At 35.0% G+C, this 25,637-nt stretch overlaps 2 protein-coding genes and 1 long non-coding RNA gene across 7 annotated transcripts; all 3 read left to right on the forward strand.

Moving 5' to 3' along the window:
• Positions 1–5,188: 5,188 nt before the first annotated feature.
• LOC114170181 lies at positions 5,189–6,415 on the forward strand. Its single transcript, XM_028055665.1, has one exon. It carries the CDS (start codon positions 5,189–5,191, stop codon positions 6,413–6,415), a length of 1,227 nt encoding a protein of 408 aa, XP_027911466.1.
• Positions 6,416–12,110: 5,695 nt separating this feature from the next.
• LOC114168283 lies at positions 12,111–12,384 on the forward strand. The gene is made up of 2 exons (XR_003600655.1): positions 12,111–12,200; positions 12,283–12,384. It is a non-coding gene; the product is annotated as an uncharacterized LOC114168283 (long non-coding RNA).
• A 2,564-nt stretch (positions 12,385–14,948) lies between these two features.
• LOC114169938 lies at positions 14,949–19,382 on the forward strand. Of its 5 annotated transcripts, none has more exons than XM_028055341.1 (4): positions 14,949–15,199; positions 17,143–17,281; positions 17,711–17,823; positions 18,839–19,382. In XM_028055341.1, exons 2-3 carry the CDS (start codon positions 17,153–17,155, stop codon positions 17,810–17,812), a joined length of 231 nt encoding a protein of 76 aa, XP_027911142.1. In that variant the 5' UTR covers positions 14,949–15,199; positions 17,143–17,152; the 3' UTR covers positions 17,813–17,823; positions 18,839–19,382. The 5 variants fall into 5 exon arrangements, with proteins under 5 accessions (XP_027911142.1, XP_027911146.1, XP_027911144.1 ...); XM_028055345.1 differs by having other exon boundaries at positions 15,044–15,199; positions 17,148–17,281; XM_028055342.1 differs by lacking the exon at positions 18,839–19,382 and adding an exon at positions 16,236–16,362 and having other exon boundaries at positions 15,045–15,199; positions 17,711–18,107.
• Positions 19,383–25,637: the final 6,255 nt, after the last annotated feature.

The following is a 25,637-nucleotide window of genomic DNA, read 5'->3' on the forward strand; positions in this document are numbered from 1 at the left end:
CTATGCCCCGTAAAATACACAGTCCAAACCACTTCACCTAAACTCAATATGATGCACTTCACAAACAACACTACAACTATTTTCTTTTCACATATAATATGCTAAGTTGAGATTTAGCATCCCATAACAATTTCCCCCATTCACCCATAATTCACAAGCAGAAAATAACTGGACACCCATTGAATCCAAAACGCACCCAAAAACAGCCAAAAAACTGAAATGTCACTATTGTCAAGTCTATCGCCTGGCGGCAATCGTGACCCCAAACACCCCAATCATAGTCCCACAATTCATATTGACACAATTCAACATGCACGCATCATACAAGATTCATACTTTATTCAAATTAACATCATTTTCATATAACAGTTCCCCAATCATAGCCCTAGCTCATGCTTATTCGTTTCCAACCCCCACATGAACCCTAATTCCCAAATTCATTCCAAAGATTCATACAGTCCTCATCAAATAGCAGCCTCGACTATCAAATCACAATTTCAAGCACTCAATTACGTAAAATCATACACATAAGCACCGCAACACACTACACCTCAAAGAGACAAAAGAACTAGGCAAGCCAGCTCACATCGCCTGGCAAACAGAACCTAGTCGCCATGTAGTTCATATGAAAAATCCAAAAATGGAAGTTAGCCCCACCTTCTGAAGATGATTGTCTTGCGCCTCCTTCACCACCATCTCGTCATCAAAAGTGGAAGTTAGCCCGCCTACGATCATCGGGCACCTACACTTCTAAAACTGCACGAGAAATCTCTGAAAAAATTGTAAGAGTTAACTTTACTAAAACATTAATATCATTTTATACCGAGTTTCTCTTAATTTTCTTGTGTTATATTGTAGGACTCCTTGGTTGAGCAAAGCTCCCAAGGTACTTTCATTCCAGAAGGTCGTCATGATATTCTTGCTACTGCAATTGGACGACCTAAGCACCCCGGACGTGTGTGTGCTGCTGGATCAGGAGTCGGCATTCGTCAATTTTTTGGTGGGTCCTCTAGTCAATCTTCATGGACACATAGTGTTGAGTATGAAGAAAAACTGACTCAACGGTTGACAAAACAAATCACTGAAAGGGTTATGCGTCAGTTCGAGCAACATTTTGGTGGTCATGGCAACCCTCCGCAACTAATTCCCCAACCAGAACCTTTTGTGCCCCCAACAGGTAGAAGCAAAAAGGGGAGTTGCTCGGGTCCAACTGTACCAGGGGATGATGCAGACAACACTCATCGATGTGAACTATATGTTATGCATGGTACAGGGAAGACACAAGTTGCTCATGGAACAAAATTTGAAGCAGCCACTGTTCTTCATGGTATGGAGCTGGCGGATGATGAGGTTAAGGTCACTGTAGAGGAAGTTACTATACCAGATGCTTTAGTTCCTGTGCCAACAGATGAGGTATATACTGTGGCACAGGCATTTCAGTCTTTCCTCGCCTGGCCTAAAGATTTAGTTGGTTCTATTTCTGACCCTTCGGTATGGATCCCCAAACTCACCTTATAGTACTTTGCATTTTAAGTTTACATGTTATTTATGTTCACAATCAAATTATTTTTTCCATGTACTAATAGTCGCATGAAGTGGAAAGTCCTGAACCTATGAAGATTCAAATATCTTTGGACGATCCTCTTGGTGCATTACACCAGCTTGCTGACATCATTAATGATAAGCCGATGGTAGTTCCATGGGATTCTGATGTATTTGGGAGAGATAGTGACATCCCAATGTACCTGCATAAGCAAGATGTCTTAGAGCTTGCGTCGGGTACAAAAGAACTGAATATTACCCTTATTCAGTTATGGATGATGTAAGCATCTAAACTATTCATTATGTTTAATTAATTTATATAGTAACTTATATTAAATAAATATTTTTGTCCAAGTATATTTTTAGTGTCAGTAACAATATGGGGTTGAGTGATGTATATGGGTTCATAGACCCCCAACTCACTCATGTAGGCAATAAATTTGATGACATTCAAGCATACGTCACTGAATGCTTTGGACAAGGGAAGAAAATATATTTTGTCCCTTATATTTCTGGGTAAGTGTAGTTTGTTGACTTCTAATTATAATATATTATTTTAAGGTACAACAACGAATTTTGTTTTATTGCAGGCATCATTGGCAACTAGTTGTAACTTCCATGAAGGACAACATTGCTGTGTGGCTTTGTTCTTGCACAGGCCTCCTCCTAACCATCTTAGACAAGTTATAGATTGGTAAGAACCTTAATTTTATGAACTTTCTTTCTTATATAATTGTATCTTAACACCTTACCTTTTTCATAGTTCAATCGCTGGACATAGCATGTTGTTAGGGAAATCAACTGCTATGACATAAAGGCTAGCATGGTTGAGCCTCAAGGTTTGCTATTTTGGTCTACAGTATTATAATTATTCAATTTCTTTTCTTCATCAATTACTTATAAATGTGCATTCATTGTAGTGTAATTTACAAACCGGCTCATATGAGTGCGGTTACTATGTAATGCAATGGATATCAACCATTGTACGTGCTCGTATCACAAGTGGTTGGGAAACGGTAATTATTTCACTATATGAAATACTTATATGCAATTTTGGCTTAGTTTATATACTAATTTAAATTATTTTCTTGTGTGCAGAGATTTGGTACCAGTACATCAATCCCCGTCAAGTCCATCAAATATTTAAGGATAGCTTTGACAAAGTATATTATTCAAATGTACAATAGTACTTAGTATATTTGTTTATGAAAGCATATGATATTGTAATGAGTGCTACAATATGAATAGTATTTAAGTATTGTAATGAGTCCATCAATTATAATATGATATTGTTTCTGGCTGGGTTTGTATTTCTGGTTCAAAATTTGCAGGTTAAATGTGCTAGATTTGAATGAAATAGGACCAGAATTTAAAAAAAAAATAGCTTTATGCCTCGGTTGTAACCAAAACCGAGGCAGAAGATCATTCAAATTTTTAATTTTTTTTTAAATGGCCATATGCCTCGGTTAGACCAGAACCGAGGCAGTAAAGTTTACTTTCTGTCGCGGTCAAAACAGACCCGAGGCAGAAAGTATATTAATTTTTTTTTTATTTTTTGAATTTCTGGTACGCATTAGGCCTCGGTTGTGCAAAAACCGAGGCAGTAAATATTTTATATGCCTCGGGTTGTAACCGAGGCATAAACTACTAGTTTTTACCTCGGTCGTATATGCAGCGGTTGCGGACCCGAAGCCAAAAGCTGGAAATAACCGCTGTCATTTTCCTTCCCTGCACTAGTGAAATATTACAAAAGCCAATGAAATATAAGATGTTTACCATAATTTGTTTCTGGGTTGCAATCTTTTCTAAAAACAAATTATTTTTCAAATGATTACTGTCTACTATATTCATATGACGTTAAACGAGTCTTCTAAAAAAAAAAAATATATATATATATATATATATATATATATATTAAATTTAGCATCTGTTTGGACTACATAAACAATCTAAAAATGAAATAAATGAATGTTTTCATTCATGTTACTCCTAATAATAATGCACTATTAGTTTTGAAAATAAGAGACTAATTTATAATAAATTTTCAAGAACATCCATGTAAAGTATAACCGAGAGAATATTATATAATGAATGTGCCATAATTTGTAATATTGAATAAATATTATCCAGTATTTAATTGGGGTTTGAAAAAATTTATTCGAAAATGTGTCGGTAGCACTCCTTAAACATAGTTCCGAAGAGATTGAAATTAGTTATGTTGTCTGACCAATATTGAGTGAGTTTAAGATAATTGATATGTATATTATCCATGTCTCTCTCTACCAACCCCACAAAATGAAGTGGGGAGTGGAAGGAAAATTACAAGATAATTTTGGAGGTAGCAACATATTCAAAAATTACAATTCAAACGGAACAATGACAGATAGGAACTTGCCCAGCTTAGGGAACATACCCCACAATGCTCAAATAGATAACATTGTACTCTGGTTAAGGTTTTTTCTGCTTTAGTTTCAGCCCTTCCAGTTATTTATATATATATATATATATATATATATATATATATATATATATATATATATATATATATATATATATATATATACTCACACAATGTTTCACATTAATTTTAGTAAAATCGTGAAAACTTAGTAATTTGTTTTATAAGCTAAAATTACAACTTTTGGAGAAATAAGAGTTAGAAAGTTTAGTTCTAGTCTTTCTATAATTTATATTTGTTTTCAATCTTTGAATTTGAAAGTGTATTATTTTTTTGTCTTTTTAGCATTTAGTCATCGTTGTATAGAAAAGCAAGGTGAGTGTATTCCTTCCTTGCACCACTTCCTCCTTCCACTAAATAAAAGTATTGGCAAAGACTTTAGTAAGTAACTTAAAAACACACGCATATATGTAATATAATACATATAATATAATATAATACACATATGTAATATGATAATATTATATGATATATAATATAATATAATATGTATTATTATATAATAATATATATTATATTAAAGTTTAACCACGTCTAACAGATTTATTTCTGTAGTTAGTGTTAACTAATTGCTCTTATATTTTTGTATATGTATATCTTATAAATATAACTTGACACTTCCTTGTTTTGATTATATTACTATATTTTATGTATTTATGCAATTATTTATATTTTAATATTTAATTTAAAATAGAGGGCATTTTCTTCTCTTCATCTCTACTTCATCTTTCAATTTCAGCAAACGTGGTCCTCTCAATCATAACTTCCAATTTCTCAGCTTTTCTCTTCTCCAATCGGTCAATCACAACTCCAAGTACTTCTGTTTTCATCTCAATGGACAAATCTTGGATAGAGATGCCTAGAAATACACCTCAATATATGGAAGGATTGAAGACATTTTTGGACTTTTCATTTGCTAATAGTAGTGTGAGGGGGGAGATAGTATGTCCATGTCCGAAATGCAACTTTAACAAGTGGCAATGTCGTGAAATAGTGTATGAACACTTGATTATCAAACCTTTTCCAAAAAGATATACAATGTGGCTTTTACATGAGGAGAGAAAAGGAGCAAATGTGACGGATGAAATACATGTAATGCCAAGAGAAAATGATGAAGTAATTCCCGCTAATAATCCAATGTGTGACATGATTAATGATGCATTTGGGTATCATGAATAAAACGATGACATGGTGGATGATAGGGAAACGGGTGCAGAGTCAAGCCATAATATGAATGATGATCTTGGAGACTTTTTTCAGTTGATGCAAGAAGGTCAAGAGAGTTTATATGAAGGGTGTGATAAATATTCTAAACTTTCTTTCTTGATCAAGTTGTATCACATCAAATGTATGTGCAAAATAACTAACAAGGGAATGTCCATGATACTAGAGTTGTTAGCCGATGCTTTTGGACATGCTAAAATACCAAGCTCATTCTATGAGGCGAAGAAAATTATTAACAAGCTTGGTCTTCATTACACAAAAATTGATGCTTGTCTAAATGATTGCATGTTGTACTTTGGAGAATACGCAAATAGGGACTTTTGTAAGAAATGTAAAACATCTAGATGGAAGGCAAAAAAGAAAGGTACAAGTGACAGTGGTACAAGTAATAAAAGAAAAAAGATTCCTGCAAAGGTTTTAAGGTATTTTCCTCTAAAGCCACGCTTACAAAGGATGTTTATGTCTTCTAAAATAGCTGAGGATATGCGATGGCATGCATCAAAAAGTACAAATGAAGACATCTTAAGGCATCCAAGAGATTCTAAGGCATGGAAGACATTTGACCTTAAACATCCTCAATTTTCCTCAGACCCTCGAAATGTGAGACTTGGTTTGATTACTGATGGGTTTAATCCATATGGTAATCTAAGCACCAGTTATAGTATTTGGCTAGTTGTACTCATACCGTACAACCTTCCTCCTTGGATGTGTATGAAACAAAGTTCCTTTATTCTCTCTATGATCATTCCAGGAAAGCGAGCTCCAGGAAATGATATTGATGTATATTTACAACCACTAATAGAAGAGTTGAAAGAGTTATGGAGCATGGGCATAAAAACTTTTGACTCATATGGTGATGAAGTGTTTGATATGCATGCAGCCGTATTGTGGACTATCAGTGATTTTCCAGGTCTTGGAACTCTATCTGGATGGAACACGCATACTAGGTTGGCATGTCCTAGATGTAATTTTGACACAACTCCTAAGAAGCTTCTTAAAGGTGGTAAATTTTGTTTCATGAGTCATCGTCGTTGGTTAGATGGGAGGCATAGATTTAGACTGGCTCGCATGAGATTTGATGGAACTATAGAAAATAGAAATCCACCTGTGGTAGTGTCAGGATATGATGTCTTACAACAAGTTGAAAATGTCAATGTTGAATTTGGGAAAGAACCAGTACTTGAAGAATGAGCCAAAAGACAACGGGGAGTTAATCATGCCAAGTTAGACACTCAACAATGGTGACAAAAGAGTATATTTTTTGAACTTCCTTATTGGGTAGACAACTTATTACATCACAATTTGGATGTTATACATATTGAGAAAAATGTATGTGATAATGTGGTGTTTACCTTGTTGAATGATAGTTCAAACAAATGTAAAGACAATATAAAAGCACGAAAGGATTTACAACTTTGGGGTATTAGACCTGATCTTTAGCCTGATGAGAATGGTAGATATCTCCCTGCTATATATACATTGACAAATGCAAATAAAGATATCTTTCTCAAAACTTTGAAGAACATGACTGTTCCAGATGGTTACTCTAGTAACATTAGTATATGCATTGATGTCAAACAACGTAAGCTTGGTGGATTAAAAAGTCATGACTCACATGTTTTGATGGAGCAACTTTTACCTTTGGCAATGAGAAATACATTTCCTAAAGAAGTACGCTCTATCTTGATTGATCTGTGTATGTTTTTTAGACAATTGTGCAATAAAGTTTTAAGAATGGATGAACTTGACCAACTACAAAGTAGAGTTGTCCTTACATTGTGCCACATGGAGATGTTATTTCCTCCATCTTTCTTTACAGTCATGATTCATTTAATTATGCATTTGGTAGAAGATGCCAAGCTTGGAGGACTCGTTCAATATCGATGGATGTATCCCATTGAGAGGTATCTAGGAAAGTTAAAGTCCTATGTTCGTAATAAGGCACAAGCAGAAGGGTCAATAGCTGAAGGATACATGGCTGAAGAGGCTTTAACTTTTTGTTCTAGATATTTAGATGGAATTGAGACTGTATTTAATCGACGGCGTCGTGTTAATGATGAACCTCATATTGTTCCATCTAATGTAAGTACATTATTCCCACAAGTTGGAAAACCAGCCGGTTCTTTTGCTTATTTCACTCTATCGGCAAAGGAAAAGTTGCAAGCACATCGTCATGTGCTAACTAACTGCACCATAGTTGACCCGTTTCTGCAGTAAGTATTTATGCATTTTTGTATAATTAGTTTTTCCTTCAACATTACATTATATATTTTATATCTTTGACATAGGGAATTTAGAGACACTTTACGAAGACAACTAAGAAGCCACACACGACCATCCTCTATGATAGACAAAAGGGTTCATAGGAAATTTGTAGAATGGTTTTCACGTCGTGTATGTATATTTTCTCCAATAATCTTTAACTTATATATATTATTAAAATATTAAGCATGTTTCTGAATATTAAGTATTTTGTTTTATTTTGTTTTAGATAAGGAATGAATCAATTGATATCCATTCAATTGATTTAAAATTCTTATCTATGGGTCCGATTGATTGTGCAAAGCGATACAGTGCCTACAATGTGAATGGGTTCAAATTTCATATATTGGAGCATGACCTTTGGCTTAAAACACAAAATGGTGGAGTGTTTGGTACATTTGGGACAAGGAGTTATGCAAGTAGCATTGATAATCAAATGCGGTTTGAAGCTGTGCCATATTACGGTAAATTGGTAGACATAATTGAGATAAATTACCATGGACATTTCTCAGTTGTTTTATTCAAATGTATGTGGGCTAATACAACTTCTTCTAGAGGGATTATGACTGATGACTTTGGATTTACATTAGTAAGTTTTTCACGTTTGATCCACACTGATGATAATGATGATGATGAGCCATACATTCACGCATCAGAAGCTCAAATGGTGTATTATGTAGAAGATGAGTTGGATAAAAATTGGTGCATACCTGTACATTTAAAGCCTAGAGACATGTACAACATGGGTGAAGAAGATGTTGACGATTTTCATGAATCTGAACCATTTGAGCAACAAAACTTAGAATTACTATATCCAAATGAGGATGGAAATATACAACTAGCAAGGTAATTGTCACATAACACTCTTTGAATTTCAGTTTTTGTGTAATTGAATTTCAGTTTCTATCTAGCAACAGTCTAGTAAGGTAATTGTCACATATACTACTAGCAACTAGCAAGGATGTTTTGGTTTGTGTAATTGAATTTTAGTTTCTGCATTCCAGAATCAATTCTGATTCTGATTTCGTGTTTTGGATTAGGTAGCTCTAGGATTCGTGTTTTGGAAGTCGGGTTTTGCATTCCAGAATCAATTTTGATTCAATTCTCTATTCCATAATCCAATGCTATTTCTTTCAAAGCTATTTCTTCCTGCATTGAAGTAATTTTGTATTCCAATTCTTGAACTAGCTTCAATATATTAGAAAATGCAATATGTGATTCCTCCAGTTTAGAATCTAATATTGTACATTGGCCATGCAAGTCCATATTTCACATTCTTAACTTATCATTTGTTGTTTGAAGAGTTTTACTAGTTGCATTAAGTTTTGATATCAGTATATTTTGCATCCATGACCCTAGAAAAAATATAGGCACAACAAAAATATAAACAATTTACTATAATATACACAATATTACCCAATGAGCACATGATCACCATTGCTATTGAAATCGAAACACTCTAATGGATTATCCTACACGAGTTAAATTTTAACGTGAGAAAGAAAGTTAAAAATCAAATTTAGAGTATAAAAGAGTGTTTATAAATTTGTTTATTTGTAATTTAATTAATAACGATTTTTTTTCTTTTTTCTCTATATATTTCCCCTTATACAACATTTAAAGAAAACTTATCCCATACCCAAAATCAATGATCTGTAACATCAAATGTTAAGCCCAAATATGGCAGGCTTACTTTACTTCCAAACTTGTGACCACCAAGACAAATTGGTCTCCATTTTGGATTTAAATTATCGTTGATAACTTCAGTCTTGCAACAATATTAACTGTTAAGTTGCTTTAGGGTTTAGGGTTTAGGGTTTAGGAATTTAACATTAATTATATGTTTACAGAGAGTGTGGAATAGGTTAGTTAGATGAGGGAGTGTTGGTTCCCGTTTTGGTTGATTTTGGCATGATGATGATGATGTTGTTTAGTGGATAGTTTGGTACATAGAAGTAAGAAATGTTGCATGGATGGTCTCTATTTGCAGGTGCTTAGGAAATGTAGGGATGAGTGGCATGGTGACAGCACTAAGAGGAAACCCTTATAATTGTTTGGAAATTTGGGTGAACCCTCTGTTCCCCTTCTCTTTTTTTTTCTTTCTTTTTTTCTTTCTAATAAAACAACTTCCTAGGAGTAGGTAAATTAGTTACCTTATCCTTCTTTAATTTAAAATACATATCTTTTGGCTTAGTCTATAGTACTTTGTTCTAATTGTTAAATTCTTCCATGTCCTTAAACTCTTCTGCCACATTTAAACTTACCATTACCATTACCATCCATTCCCCCGAACAAGTCAATTGTTTTTGTCAGTGTCATGCAACCTAAAATGCTTCAACTATAAGGTTTTCAGTTTCTTTTGAATTCATTCTTGGATACTTTAGCATCAAAAAGACCCTTCTGTATTTCTAATGCTGGCAACTTTTGCAGTTTGTAATTTGTCAAGTTATAATATATGGCCAGGGTGTGAGAAGTAATTTCATATGTGGAGAGTCCAATAATGCTAAAAAACAGTGCTTTAACAAAAGTATCTAATTTCTCTATTATTTTATGCATGATGAAGAGTGAAAATGTTACTATATGAAGTGTATTTGTCTTGTGCAGTAGGTAAGGGAATCACTCCACATGCAATGTGTTATGAGCTTTGACTTTACATATTACTTGATACTAACATATGTGTTTGTCTTATTTTTTGAAGACCACCTGAAGATGAAGAAAACATCAACCAAGAGTAATAGTTCGGATGTACACACCACCCATAAGTCCTCTTCTACATGGGGACAAGTAGTTGATCACAAGTCTTCTTCATGTCATCATCCATCTAATCCAGGTAGTATGTTGAATTTAAAATTGAGCTTTATTAAATCTTCAAGAGTTTTATTGGTGGTCAGGAGTCTTCAAGAATAAATTTGCAACCTCAAATAAGTCTAAGTCAGATACACAAGTGCATATATAATTTTCTGCACCTAAGTTTACTAATTCTAGACATCTTCAACGTCCATCTACACCAGGTTAGATATCTCAACTCTCTTACTAATTTGTTTTCCATCTATATTCAACAAATTGATTGATTTTCCAAAACTAAACAGGTTCTTCATTTCCATTTCCCCATCCACCTCCAACTGCACCTAAATTTACTAATTCTAGACATCTTCAACGTCCATCTACACCAGGTTAGATATCTCAACTCTCTTACTAATTTGTTTTCCATCTATATTCAACAAATTGATTCATTTTTTAAAACTAAACAGGTTCTTCATTTCCATTTCCCCATCCACCTCCAACTGCACCTCAAAGAAGTAGTGAACATGCTCCCCCTCCACCTCCATCTGCACCCCAACCAAGTACTGAACAAGATCTCCCTCCATCTGCACCTACACCTCAACCAAGTAATGAAAAGGATCCCCCTCCACCTACACCTCAACCAATTAATGAACATGATCCCCTTCTATATGCACCTGCACCTCAGCCAAGTAATTTACGTTTCACATATTTATGCACACTTATTTTTTTTTTCATTCAACTAATTTACTTTCAGGAACCTTGAAAGTGAGGACATCTTCAACTAGTACATCATATGTATATTCTGAAAGTGAAGAGGAAGAAAGTGAGGAGTCTGAGTTGCAAGAAGATCAACAGAGGCTTGTAGCACGAAAAAGAGCATGGTTTGTTGATGTTATTGGTATGCAACTACTTAAATTATGTGCTGGAACACAGTTTACATAACTCCATGTCAGATTGAAACTTTTGTATATATGTATGTTTTCAAGCAGTAAGTTTTCAACCATCATAGTTTTTGAATCTTTTCTGAATTAATCAAATACTAGAAACTTTGTAACTTTGTACTACAGCTATAAGTTTTGATGTCTAGTATCTAAAGCAGTAAGTTTTAATTATTGTAACTTGGATTTTGATGTATCAAATACCAAAAACTTGTAATCAAATTCTATCTACACTGAAATCTTATTTTTAATCATGCAGATTTTTAGTTAAATCTACACTATTTAATTTGTTTTTCAAACTTTATAAATGATCAAGGAAAGATAAATACAAAACAGCTACGAGCCAATGATGTATGGAATTTACCTACAAATGAAAGGATTGTTGTGCAATGGAATAATGAGGGTCAACCAATTGGAGATAGTGGAGCATTATTGAATAGGTTTTTAGGTAGTGTTTCAAGAAACTCCAATGCTTTTCCTATTAGCTATTCTAGTTGGAGGAAGATTCCTAAAGATTATAAAGAAGATATACTTAAAAACGTTATTCAGGTAAGGAATGTAAAAGTTGAATTTATAATTTAATTATACCATGATTGTTGTTAATTTTAATTGTTTCATGTTTTGAAGGTTAAGTTTGATGTCCATTCTGATGTTCATGTAAACTATGTTCTCAAATCACTTAACACAAAGTGGAAAGATCATCGACAAGAATTATGGCAACAAAGGAATGATGGTACACATACTAGAGATGAATTGATCATAATGGCTCCAAAAGGAATAGATAGAGACCAATGGGCTTCTTTTATTGACTATCGTCTAAATTTTAAAACAAAGGTATAATTGAAACTTTTTTTCATCAACCTTATTCATTATTATTAATTTTTATACTTTGGTGATTAGGCCATGCCCTCAAAAATAAAAACAATAGGGCAAAGCAAACCATTGCTCACACAGGTGGATCTAAGAGCCTTGCAAGGAAAAGAGATGAAATGGTGATAATATTACATATCTTCAAATTAAATTTATGTTTTAATTTTTTGAATTGTGTCATAAAATTTTTCTTCAACTCTATAGGAAAAAGAGTGTGGCCAAAAGGTCAGTAGAGGAGAGGTATGGATAGCCACCCACAAGCATGCTAATGGAACATTTGTTAGTGATGAAGCAAGGGAAATTGGTATAGGTTTGGTTCTAATAAACTCTATAATTATTATCCACAATTCACGTTATTTTAATTAGTTTCTTCTTATGTTCTGTATAGGAAAAAATTCAATCATATGAATCAAAATTATCAACATCCCAATCAAAAGATGTATCTAGCACCGATTCCTTAGCTTTTGCTTTCGGAAGTCAAGAACATTGCGGACGTGTTAGGGGTTTAGGTTTGGGACCTTGTCCATCTAAAGTGTTTGGCTTCAATGCACATTCATATAGTGGGGCGTCTTTGAGTTGTCCTTCTTATACATAGTTACAAAATCAGGTTAGTAATTTCTTATTTTCAATTATTGCTTTTTTTAGTTTATCTCTTCTGTATAATGATATTTTATTGCCATGAATATAGTCTTTTTTGTTGTTATATTGGGAATACAGAACCCCACTTTTAAGCTGCACAGTAGCATCCCACATGGTTACTAAAAATGTGGTAAAATGCATGCTTTCTATTGTTGTTAAATCACCTTAAATTGCTATTGCTGTCATTGTTGTTATTGCTATCATTATTAAGACATCATTGTCCCTTGCTGCCCATCCAAATGCCTTGTTGGGATGCTCTGTCTCTGCTCGTGAAGCCATTTCAATTGTAGAACAGAGAATAATAATTCTTAGTTAAAGAGTGGCCCTAAGAGAAAAATTGAGGGTAACAGCAATAGCAGAACCCATATTTAACCAGTGATGCCAACTGCTGCAATTAACTGAAACACAAATTGGATTCAGAAATAAGTCAAATAGTAAATATACAATTAATATTTCTATTGTGTTTAATGATAAGTATATGTTTGGCATTTTTTTTCATTTTTTAAACAAATTTAATATTAAGTACGTAGATTAACATTACACTTTAGATATGCTTTTAGTTTTTATCTCGATCACATGAAGTTTCGGCATGGTTATTGTGGTGGGAGAAAGAAGTCTGCTTAAAGTGTTAGCCCTGAGGTTAAATAAATTATAAAATTATAACCTAGCTTCAGCCACCAAGTTTATAGAGAATTCCGACTCATTAAAAACTCCAGTTTATTCTCTTAGATAACCCTCTAGGCACTTCCTCACTTCCTCTGAAAACATATCCATAATTGAACCCAGATTATCCATATAGAGAAAGCATACAGGCGCACTAGAATTTATTTAATTTCGATATGTACATGATGTATTGGATCACGCACTACAAACAAAAGAAGATATGAACATGATGTAATATGTTTCATTATTTATGATTTTGAGTTTGATCTAAGTTTGTATTATTGTTAGGCATGTTGTAAAATGCAGACAGTTTGATTAATTTGATTAGTTATTTTCTCAAACAGGTTTCTTCTTTAACATCACAAGTCAATGAAATGAAGGCAATGATGACTTTCTTTGTACAAAACTATCAAGGAGAATTGCCTCATGACTTTCCTGTGTTTCATTCATCATCGGTAATATTTAAATTTTAAGTATATTAATATATACTTTATACTGTGAAGAATGTTACCAATTATTATTATTTTTAATGTTAGGTATCTGATCAGGGGAGTGTTTCCAATGGAGAAACAAATGACTCGGATCAAGATTGATACAGAAGATTCTTATTAGACTTTCATTTTATTTGACTTTATAACAAGTATAACAAAGATATTGTAATATTTCACTAGTTTGAACGTTTAAACTTTATTATTTACTTTGAACTTATAGACTACGTTTCTTGTTTTTATGAATGCTATATCTAGTTATAAACAAATATCTAAATGTTAGAACTTTTTCATATCATATGTTTTATGAATTATATGCACTCAAAAAGTATAATAAATAAAATTAAGGGAATTTGAAAAGTAAAAACATTAATAAATAATGAATTGCATTGTAGGGGTAAAAAATGAACTTTCAGTACTATTATACGGTATAAAGGATTTAAAACTACATACAAGAAATGGGTACTAGGGTTACAAAACTGCAGTGAATACCAAGGGTTCTAAAACCGCCGGTACTTACTAGGGGTTTTAAAATCTCAGATAAATACCAGGGATTACTAGGGGTTTCATACCGCTGATAATTACCAGAGGTTTTAAAACCGCTGGTAATTACCAGGGGTTTTGAAACCATCGGTAATTACCAGGGGTTTGAGATCGTCGGTAATTACCAAGGGTTTGAAACCGTCAGTAATTACCAGAGGTTTCAAAACCGCCGGTAAGTGCTGTTTTACCAGGGGTTAGTGAAAATCGCCAGTAATCCATTAACAACACTGGTTGTTCTATGGGAAAAACAAACCGTCGGAAACTCCTTTAACGAGGTTAAAACTCCAGAAATGCCATAAATAACCTCTAGTAAAAGTTATTTTTGTTGTGGTGAGGTAGGGTCTACAGGTAAAAAGGTATAAATAACACAATATTCTATGTATTGATTACACATTAAAATATTCTCTGAATCCCTAACATCTTCAATGCTAACTTAAATATCAAAGTATCTTTTACATGCACCTATACATCGTCATTAGAGTTTCATCGAATTATAAAAACATCAAGCAACTGAACACCATACCAATTCGACTTACATAAAACTTGATCCTATAAAAATATCGAATATCCTATTAATTTAAAAATAATCGACATATATGTCGATAATACGTATCTCTCTCTGATCCGATACACTAAAATCGTGGGTTGGGACGTTTGTATGTTTTTTAATTGGCTGCGGGACCCACCGCACTTCTCAAATCTCCATCCTCGTTTGGTTTCACCGATCCTTCTCTAACCCCTTCCATTTCTTCACCTGTTCCTGCCTTTTCGTCACAATCTACGCTCAGGTACGTCAATTCATCAACAACCTTTATTTTATTTTATTGATCTCTTGAATTTATCTCCTAAAAACTTTATCTTTTTAGTGGGTTTTATACTCACGTTGAAATGGGACGAGGAATTTGAAACGATTAGCATTTAACCCTTTCCCTTGCGTGTTTTCTGGAGCTACGAGAGTTTCTTGTATATTAGAGGATGTGAATCTTCCGGAAAGGATTATATTTTGATTTGAATTGTTTTGTTAAAGAAGAGCGAAGGTGCCTGGCATCTGTAATTTGCTGCTTGCATTTGGAAGGGTTCAAGCGTTTTTGGGTGCTTATTGTATATTTTATTGGGAGTAAGGAAGGTTATATGTTATCAGTGTTTTGGAGGTGAAAATTGGGGATCACATCACATTATACCACGACTTGCATGATTTAGGTATCTGGGTTAATACCCGTCAACTGATGGGGATGTAGTGCTAAAGATAGGTGGGATTTTAGCTGGATAGATAAAATGGAGAAATGCTTGAGATGTAACCTGAGGTGGTGTAGTGTCTTTGTCACTGAATCTGTGAATGGAATTTCTTTTGTACAACTAAAACACTTACGGTAATCTTCTTGGGACAGTGAGTGTTGCGCTACATTCACGACTTGAGCACATATTCCACAACACAACTTCACATGGCACGACTTTGTTTTTGGGTGATAAGAAAATCATTATCCTTAATCAAAGTCATCTCAAATTGCGACTATTTTATCTTTTTCAAAGAAGTTATCGAAAGATGACACGACTTCATTTCAGTAGTGAAATTGCTGAAATTGCTTCAGCCTAGTACGGCTTCTTCATTATGTTGTGCCATGACACAACTTGTCCAACCTCAAAAATTTTTAAAAACTTACACCATTTTGGTAATTTCAGAAACAAATTATCCCATTCTCTTAAAGAAGCCCCCATTTTGCACCCTTGAAGCCCAATTTTGGAATCAAATATCACTCCTAAGAATTCTATACTTTCACATTCACGAAATCTAGCATCAATTTGCTGATATCTATTATCATCTAGAGTGCTTGTTCGCAAATCGATCTCCAAGTGGTAAGCAGAAACTTCTATCCCGTTTACTTCAATGAGTTGACTTACCTGAAGCTTTCTTCATTGGTGTCAAATTCTCCATTTGTTCCCTCCATACCAGGTTTACCTTTTTTCTTCTGTCTTGTCGATTTCACTTAATGACAAGCCCGTGTAACTGTTTTTTCCGCCCATTGTTTACTTCATGCAATCCTTGCACGAATTTTGTCTTTGTACTTTCTTAATCCCGTTTAAACTTGATTATTCATTTGTTATCTGTGTTTACAATTGATAAGTTATTAAAGTGGGTCAATTGATATTACTTGGTAGTAACCTTTTCACAAAATCACTTCCATTAAAGCTATTCATTTTCGTTTTGATGTATCTATCTGCAATGAACACTGTAAAATTGATACTGTGCTTGAGATTGTAATTAACACTGTATTTTAGCTTAGTGCACTTTCATCTGGCAACACACTTACACTAAAACAGTACATGCCTGTCTTCGCTTTGATGGGATGACCAACTAGTTTTATAAATTAGACGTTGGTAGGGTCAATTTTAATGTCTTAAAGCATGGAGGGTCTATAATCTAGACACTAACCAATTAAGTGATGACATCGATTATAAAAAGCATTGATTCAAGGTCTTTTCAATACGCTGTAATAAACATCAGATTAATAATTTAGATTTTATGATGTTGACCAAAGTTGGAAAGGAGAGAGAAATGGAAAATGAAAAGGTTCAAAAGTGTGATGTAAAAATTAAGGTTAGATTTTATCTCTGTTTGTGTTTGGTTATGGTGATTGATTGAGATAAATTTTCCTCTTTATTTATTCATTGATCGGTTTCAAACACAGTGCTTGATTCTGTTGCTGGTGATATTGATATTTGTTGGTGATAGGAAAGATACCATGTCATCTCTGGGCACTTCCAAAGGGATTCTAGAAATTGCCAAGTTTGGTGTGTATGTGACTGTGCCAATCATTCTCATGTACACTTTTGCCAACAATTCCAGCAACCTCCGCAAGTTCATGGGAAATGTATTCTCCTTAATCATCTTCTCATATCTCATATATAATCATTTTGGGTTTATGTACTTCAACCTATGCTCACCAATTTCTTTTTATTGATATTAAATATTGCTATAATCACAAAAATGAAGTATTAGGATTAGAGTTCATTTGTCATAAATGGTGCATAAGCTAGCCTGTAAAGTTATATCTATCAATTTTGTACATTCAAGCATCCTGAAATTAGATTATGTAATTTCATATACAACTATCCGATAAGGTTAAATGTACAATAAGCAATTTAAATCACTTTGAGACTAAATAAATGTCTCCAAAGATCAATTGTCTTATCTTGATGGCTTTGAATTTATTCATCAGCATGAATGCAATTTAGAAATTGTTTTAACTATAATCTAGTATCTTTATTCCAAATCATATTTTATTGTTATCATGTTACAGAGGTCATACATTGAATATCCACCAGAGGCAGAAAGGCCACCATCACCGGATGAACTTAGGGAAATGGCACGGGAGATGGCCCGTAGGAGGAATAGTGCTTGATGTTTCATGTGGTTGGTGCAGACTGCCTAAAACTTCTGTTTTACCTTCAAATCTAAAGAAAAATAAATGATAGTGGAGATCCTGCTGTATCTGTTTTACATATTTTTCATATTTTGTGGGTGAATGGTGGGTATTATTTATTGGGAAAATGCCTTTGAGATACATTGACTGATTTTGTGCATCTTGGATTTGTCATACTTCGAAGATCTAACAATGAAACCAATTTACGAAGGTTTGCCTCTTTGTGTTCTTTTTCTGTTGCTTCATAATGGAAAGGTCTTTCAATTTTCTTCAATGAAACTTCTTGCAGAGAAATTAATATAGTGTAATGTAAGCGAGTCAACATTAAATGATTTCTTCATAAAATGATCTAAATTGTGACATTTCACATGTACTCATTAGATGCCTTGAATTGAAACAAGAGAAAGATGTATGTTCAGTTAGCTGTTAGAAATGGTTATATGCACCTAACTTCCCTGGAGCTTCTCTAAGCATTTTTTCAACTTAACTTTGAGGAGATAAGAGTTCTTGAACGAACGAATTTTTATAATTTTTCATGCAAGCATTGACTATCTCAAAGTCGTTTTCTACCATCTTCATACATTCACCTTCACAACACCAGTGTTTTAATTCTTTCTTGTTCCCGCCTGTTGTTGGAAAATGATTATATATTTAGAATTGAAAGAGAAAGATGTTGTGATGAAAAGGAACGTATGTGCTATGTTATTGTTTGTTTACTCGGCATATAAATAGTATCAAATTCCCATAGGGAGTATAGAATACTTCAGACTCATATCTGGGAAAATGTCAAATTGTTGCATATCATTGGTTATAACTAAAATGCTTGGATCATTATTTGAAAAGTCTTTTATATTATGCGTTGTGTTTTTTTTTTCTTTTTATATACTTTGTTGATGTGTCATGATTTCCAAATCTATTTGGTTTTTATTTTTTACCTTCTCTTTTTTCTCCGAATTTTTTATGTATCCCCTTGCCATGTTAATCATTATGCTTCCTTTGTCGCAGGTGATATCAATTGTTCTATGACAAAGATAAGTGAAAAGAGTCACAATCAAATAATGACACTTAAAGTTATTATGCTCTTAAGTAGAAAGAAATGTAACCTGACTAACAACTATAACTAGAAAACTTATGTCAACTGCCTATAAACGTAATCTATTTAGTGATCAGGTTATCAAGAATTTGTGATCAGGTTGAGAGTGCACAGAATGAGATTGCAAAAGGTGGAGTTTGAGGCCTCAATCTAAGGTTGAAATTGTTGACAAGTTGAACCATTGAATTAGGAAGCAAACTCTAGTTCAGATTTCTGCAAGTGACATGCTTGACAAAATAGAAAGGCAGTTGAGGTGTTGTGGAGCTTTCAGAGACAAGTATATATTATACCACTTAACTCTTCTTCTCTTAGTTTTTTTTTTTTTTTGTTTTTTTTTCCCGTAAATGGAACTACTATGTCGATCTTATGATAATAGATTATAATCGTCTTGCCTGGTCAATGATGTGTCTTTAGTAAGAAAATTTATGGTAATATATGCGTCGAAGCTTGGGGTTTCATGTGTTTCATTGAATTTTATATTTTGAAAATCAAAATAGCACGAAGCATTTGTATTTTGATTTTAAACTTTTACCACTCTTAATGGGATTAGTGGTTAATTTCTTTTCAAATTGGTATGTGAATTTTTTATGATCATTTATAATTTATTATTTAACTATATTCAATTTAAAGTGTTTATTATAGTAATAATTTTTACTTTTATAAAATATTTATTTCATAATTAGATTTTTTTTTTAATTTTAATTCATACACTTTTTTTTCTGCTCTCATTTTCCTATAGAAAAGAGAGTATAAAACAACCCATATAAATATATAAAGATGTTTTAAATTAAAATAATAAATATTTAAAATATATAAGTTAATGTTTAGCATTATATAAAAAATAAAGATTTTAAAAATATCAATATTTAATTATAGTTAAGCGTCACTTATAGAATGGAAATTTTCGAATAATGTTTTTAAATTATGGATATGTTTAAATTATTTATCAAATATCACAATGAACAAAAGTATATAAAATAGAAGAATTATAATCTATTACGTATTAAGAAAAGAAGATACAATAAAAATTATTATACTACTCATTTTTTTATTGACATGTATCATTAAAGTTAATTTTTTTGTCATTTTAAAATTCTTGTACAAAAGGACCTGTATACAAATTTTATAAAAGTCAATTTGTTTTCATTTTTTCATTTACTTGTGATTTCAACTATAATATTAATTATAAATAATATTATTATTTGCAATATTTTTATAAGTATTAATATATATAATTATTAATAATATTATTATGATAAATATTATTTATAGTGATAATAGTAAAATTATAATCGATATTTGTATAATAATAATAATAATTATTATTATTATTATTATTATATGTTACTATTATATATTATTACTATTAGTATTATTAACATTATTAATAGTCAAGTTATTACTGTTATTAGTATTATTAATATGTAATATATTAATTGTATTATTATATATTATTGATATGAGAAAAAAAAAGTAAAGAAAATTATTGTTATTATCAATATTATTATTATTGTGAGACCCCTTTTTTTTTATTATTGCTCTAATAACGTTTTGGGCCTGACCTCTTAGATAGGCCCAATGGCAGCCCCCAAGTTCTCCAGAACCCCCCAGCTATTAGGGGTGGGCATGGATTGGATATTTAATGATCCAATCCACATCCATTTTATATCCAAATAATTGGATTAGATTTTTGATCCAAATCCATTTTTTTAGCAAAAGTAGTTTGGATTTTTTTAGAATCCAGATCCAAATATTTGGATCAAGATTTAAATCCAATCCAAATATTTGAATCAAGTTTAAAATACAGAATCCATTTTTAATAAAAGAAATTTAAATTGAATTTCTTAAAACTTGTGTCATTAAGGCCCGAATGACTCGGATGAGATCGACGATCCGGACGGACCCGACAACCCGGACGATCAAGACTGGCCCGATGACTCGAACGGGCTCGACAACCCGAACGGGCTCGACAATCTGAACGGGCCCGAAAACACAAACAGGCTCGACGACGCGAATGGGCCGGACGACCCGAATGGGACCAACGACCCAGACGGGCCAGACGACCCGAACGGACAGGTCCAAATAGTCGGGCCCAATCGGGTAGTCGGGCACGTTCGAATCGTGGGGCCGTCTGGGTCGTCAGGTACGTCAAGGTCGTCAGGTACGTCAAGGTCATCAAGCTCGTCTGAGTCGTCGGGCCCATCCGGGTCGTAGGGCCCGTCCGGGACGTCGAGCCCGTCTAGGTCGTAGGGCCCGTCCGGGTCGTAGGGCTCGTTCGTGTCATCATGTCATCCGGGTCGTAAGGCCCATGTAGGTCGTCAGGCTCATCCGAGTCGCCAGGCCCGTTAGGGTCGTCCAAGTTGTCATGTCCGTCCGGATCGTCGGGCCCATTCGGGTCGTCCGGCCCGTTCGTGTCGTCGTGCCCATCCGGGTCATAAGGCCCGTGTAGGTTGTTAGACCCATCCTGGTCGTCGGGCCCGTACAGGTCTTCGGGCCCGTCTGGGTCATCGGGCCGTCTGGGTCGTCAGGCCCATCCGGGTCGTCGAGCCCGTCCAGGTCATCGGGCCATCTGGGTCGTCAGGCCCATCCGGGTCGTCGTGCCCGTCCGGGTCGCCAGGTCGTCCGGCCCATCCAGGTCTTCGAGCCCGTTCAGGTTGTCAGGCCTGTTCAGGTTTTTGGGCCTGCCTGACTCGTTTGAGTATTTGGGCTGCCTGACCTGTTTTCGTCATTGGTTCTGCTTGGTCCGTTCGGGTTTTCGGGTCCGCGTGACTCATCAGGTCATTGGGCCTGATCGACTCGTTCGGTTTGTCGGGCCCGCCTATCTCGTTCATATCTTCAGGCCCGCCCAACCTCTTATGGTTGTCGGGCCTGTTCGATCCGTATAGGTCGTCGAGCAAGGCCCATCCAAGTCTGAATTTAGTATAGTTCCTCTCAACCTTTAGTCTAACCCAACTAAAAATTTAAATTGAAAATTTGGATTGGATTTTTTGGATTATCCATATTTAAAAATCTTGATTTATAAAATGGATATCCAATCCATAAGATATATAAAATGTAAATTAGATTGGAATCCATATCCATTAAATGGATTTTAAATGGATTAGATTTTTAATAAAATGGATTATAAATGGAGTGGATTGGAGCAAAAGTGGATTGGATCAAGAAAATTAAATTTTTTGCCCACCCCTACCAACTATCCTTTCACTTCACATTCTGCCTCCCACTTCTCAAACAACTCACTCACACTCTTTCTTTTTATCCAACAGAGCTCTGCTACGGTTTGTGCAAGCTTCCCCTATGAGCTAGTCGAAGTTTTCTCCAAGTAAGTAACCTTTTAACCTCTATTCCTTCCCATTTTCAATTCTTAAGCTCTAGTTTTACCTTAATCCCTATCTTGGTCTCATTTTCGTACCCCTATGTACTATTTTAGCTCTGTAAGCTTCCTGGTATTGGTGCCCCTCCCACTATGTGTTTCTTCTTTTTAAACTAAGTTTCACTCAAAGGTAAGGGAAGCTAGGTTTTTCACGTTTTTGAAGTATGTTGCCAATTTTTGCTTCTATTTTATGCATAAAATGAGTGGAACATACATGTGCTGGTATGAGACTGAACTGGATTGTTTGGTTAGACTGTTTTCTGGTTTTTGCATGCATGGGACAATGGGGGAGAACTGTTATTTTTGTCCAAGCGAGCTCGTCTCGCCTAGGCGAGAATAGCAGAAGCTCACATTGGTTTCTGCTCGAGCTCTCGCTTAGGCGGAGAGCCTTCGTTTTGAGCGATGAATCATCTCGCTCAGGCGAGGGGGTCTTGCTTAAGCGAGAATTTGTGGAACTTGGTGGGTTCTCTGGTTGAGTTGTCACTCAAGCGGGAGACCTCATCTTTGAGCGATGAGGAATCTCGCTCAGGCGAGAAGGTGCCGTCCAAGCGAGAACTCGTAGAGCCTTCCAGTGCTCTTTGTTTGCAGTCTCGCCTAAGCGAGAGCTTGTAGCTTGGGCGAGAAAATCTCTCGCCTTAGCGAGGGCTCCTAGCTTAAGCGAGATTGGTGCAGGGACGTGCTCCAAAACTATTCTCTTATGTGTTTTAGATGTTTGGGTTACATGATCTAATGATTTACTTTAAAAGCTTGAAGCATGATGTTGCATATGTTTATTAGGATGAAATGAGGCTGTTATATGTTGTGTTTGGCATGAAATGAAATATGGATTGGTTGGTTGGTTGATTAGTGGCATGAAATTATAATGCTTGAGATAAAAGTTGTGGTTATGGTATGAGGAACATGAATCTAGTGTGAGATAAACGTAATTCCATGAGTCTCGTGGGGAGATCTCATGGTGTTGTGTAGTGTATATAATTAGATAAGGATTCAAGTAAGGATTGCATCCCGAAACTCTAAAGAATCAGTTAGTCTCACGTAGAGCAGACTGATTTAAGTGGTTAGAGTAGCGCGAGGCCCTAGTCTTTGGCAGGATAATGGCCTTAGATGTTTGAAGGCTAACCTTGTGTGTGGTAGAGTGAAACCCATTGGCAAAGGCTCTACAGAGCAGTAGAGGTCACCATAAGTGCAAGCATCCAGTGAATCCAATCTTATTATATGTATTCGAATAATTGAGTCATAGTGTCCTGTTTGTTTGCTATCGCTTGTTGAATGCCTATTGCCTGTTTGGAGAACTATTTAATAATGCTAAAATTATTTTACACTAGCTTACCCTTTCTGTTTGCTTATGTTTGTGTGCTTCTTGGGGTTTTCCTATTTGCAATAATCACAAATTATTTGGTGTAGGCAGATCTGGAAACCCCTCGTGGTAGTTCAGATGGTGGTGACACTACTATCTAGTTTGGAGGTGTTAGTTGTGGCTTTCTTGAGCAGCCTTAAGGCACCGATGCCTTTGTAATTTCTTGCTATAAGAGCAATCTTTTTGCAAAACTGTTACACTTAGTGTTCTTGTTCATGGCATTGTGTAATGCCTTTGCTTTTCTTTTCGGTATATTTGGATGACTGTAAAATCCTTTATACTATATGCCTCATATTCTACTTTTACTTTAATTATGCGACCTTTATTTAGTATATTTATTCTATTATTATTATTATTATTATTATTATTATTATTATTATTATTATCAATTCTAACAATAAATATAATAATTATTATTAACTATAATTATTTCTATTATTATATTATTATTAATATTATATTACTATTATTATTATTATTATTATTATTATTATTATTATTATTGTTCCTGCAGAGAACAAATAAGAGATGTCGGATACAAATGATACCTTCCCTTAATCCGCAATCTCCTCAGTAGGCTCCTCGTCGGTTGATGTATGCTATCCAGCCGTTTGTGCAATTATACTAGTATGACTTTATTGGCTGCTTCAGCCTGTCCATTGGTCTACGGATATTCGACAGAGTTGGTTACACGTTTGATGTCGTGGCCGGTGTAGAACTTAGCGAGTTCCTTGTCTATGAACTGTCGGTCATTGTTGGTTATGATTGTATGTGGGACGCCATATCGGCATATAATATCTTTCCAGACCGAACTACTGGACTTGTTGAGCTATAATGGTGGCTAATGGTTTGGCCTCTATCCATTTAGTGAAGTAGTCGATGGCTACTATAAGGAATTTCACTTGGCCTTTTCCTAGGGAAAATGGGCCGAGAATGTCCATTCTCCACTTTGCGAAGGGCCATGGGGAGAGTATAAAGTGGAGCTGTTCTTGCTTTTGATGGATGAGGTTACCATGCTTCTGGCAGGGTATGCACTTTTTGACAAAGGTGTGGCAATCTGCCTCCATGGTTGGCCAAAAGTAGCCGACGCAGAGGATTCTGGTGGTCATGGTTCGTGCACCGGAGTGATATCTGCATATGCCTTCGTGCAATTCCTTTATTATGTACTGGGCTTGTTCAGTTGTGACGTATTTGAGGAGTTGATGGCTGTACCCTCGCTTGTATAAGTCATCTCCTATCATCGTGTACCTAGTGGCTTTAGCCAGCCAACTCTTGTTAGCATCAGGTGGGGGGTTACCGGTTTGGAGGTACTGGATGTAGGGGGTTGTCCAATTATCGGTTTGGTTGTGGTTAGGTTAAGGCAAGTGTTTGATGTGGACGGTGTGGATAGTGTTTGTTGTTAGAGGGATCTGTGCCGGCTCTTGAGCTTAGTACTAGCCAATTTGGATAATATGTCAGCCCTAACATTTTTGGTTCTGGGGATGTGTTGGATGTGTACTTGTTCAAAGGCGGATTGAATGACATTGCGGACTAGGTGATAATATTGCAAGAGGGTAGGGTCTTTTATCTGAAATTTATCGTTTAGATGGCCCACTATGAGTTTAGAATCGGTTTTGCACGTGAGTGTTTTGATGCCAACGTCGCGTGCAAGGGATAACCCGGCGAGAATGGCTTCATATTCAGCTTGATTGTTGCGGGTCTTGAAGGCGAAATGGAGAGATTTTTCGATCAGGATGTCGTTGGGGCCTTCAAGGACAATACCGACCCCTGCTCCTTTCGGATTGGAAGAACCATCAACGTAGAGTGTCCACTGGTCTTCGGCGGGGGTGTGTTGCGAGTCATTGACGAAGTCGAGGAGGCATTGAGCTTTGATGGGGTCGTGGGGTTCGTACTAGATGTTGAACTCAGATAGTTCCACGGCCCAAGACGACATACGACCGACAAGGTCTGGCTTTTGGAGTATTTTCTGAATGGGATAATC

The sequence above is a fragment of the Vigna unguiculata genome, chromosome 11 (assembly GCF_004118075.2).
Source record: "Vigna unguiculata cultivar IT97K-499-35 chromosome 11, ASM411807v1, whole genome shotgun sequence".
In the NCBI taxonomy this organism is placed as follows: domain Eukaryota; kingdom Viridiplantae; phylum Streptophyta; class Magnoliopsida; order Fabales; family Fabaceae; genus Vigna; species Vigna unguiculata.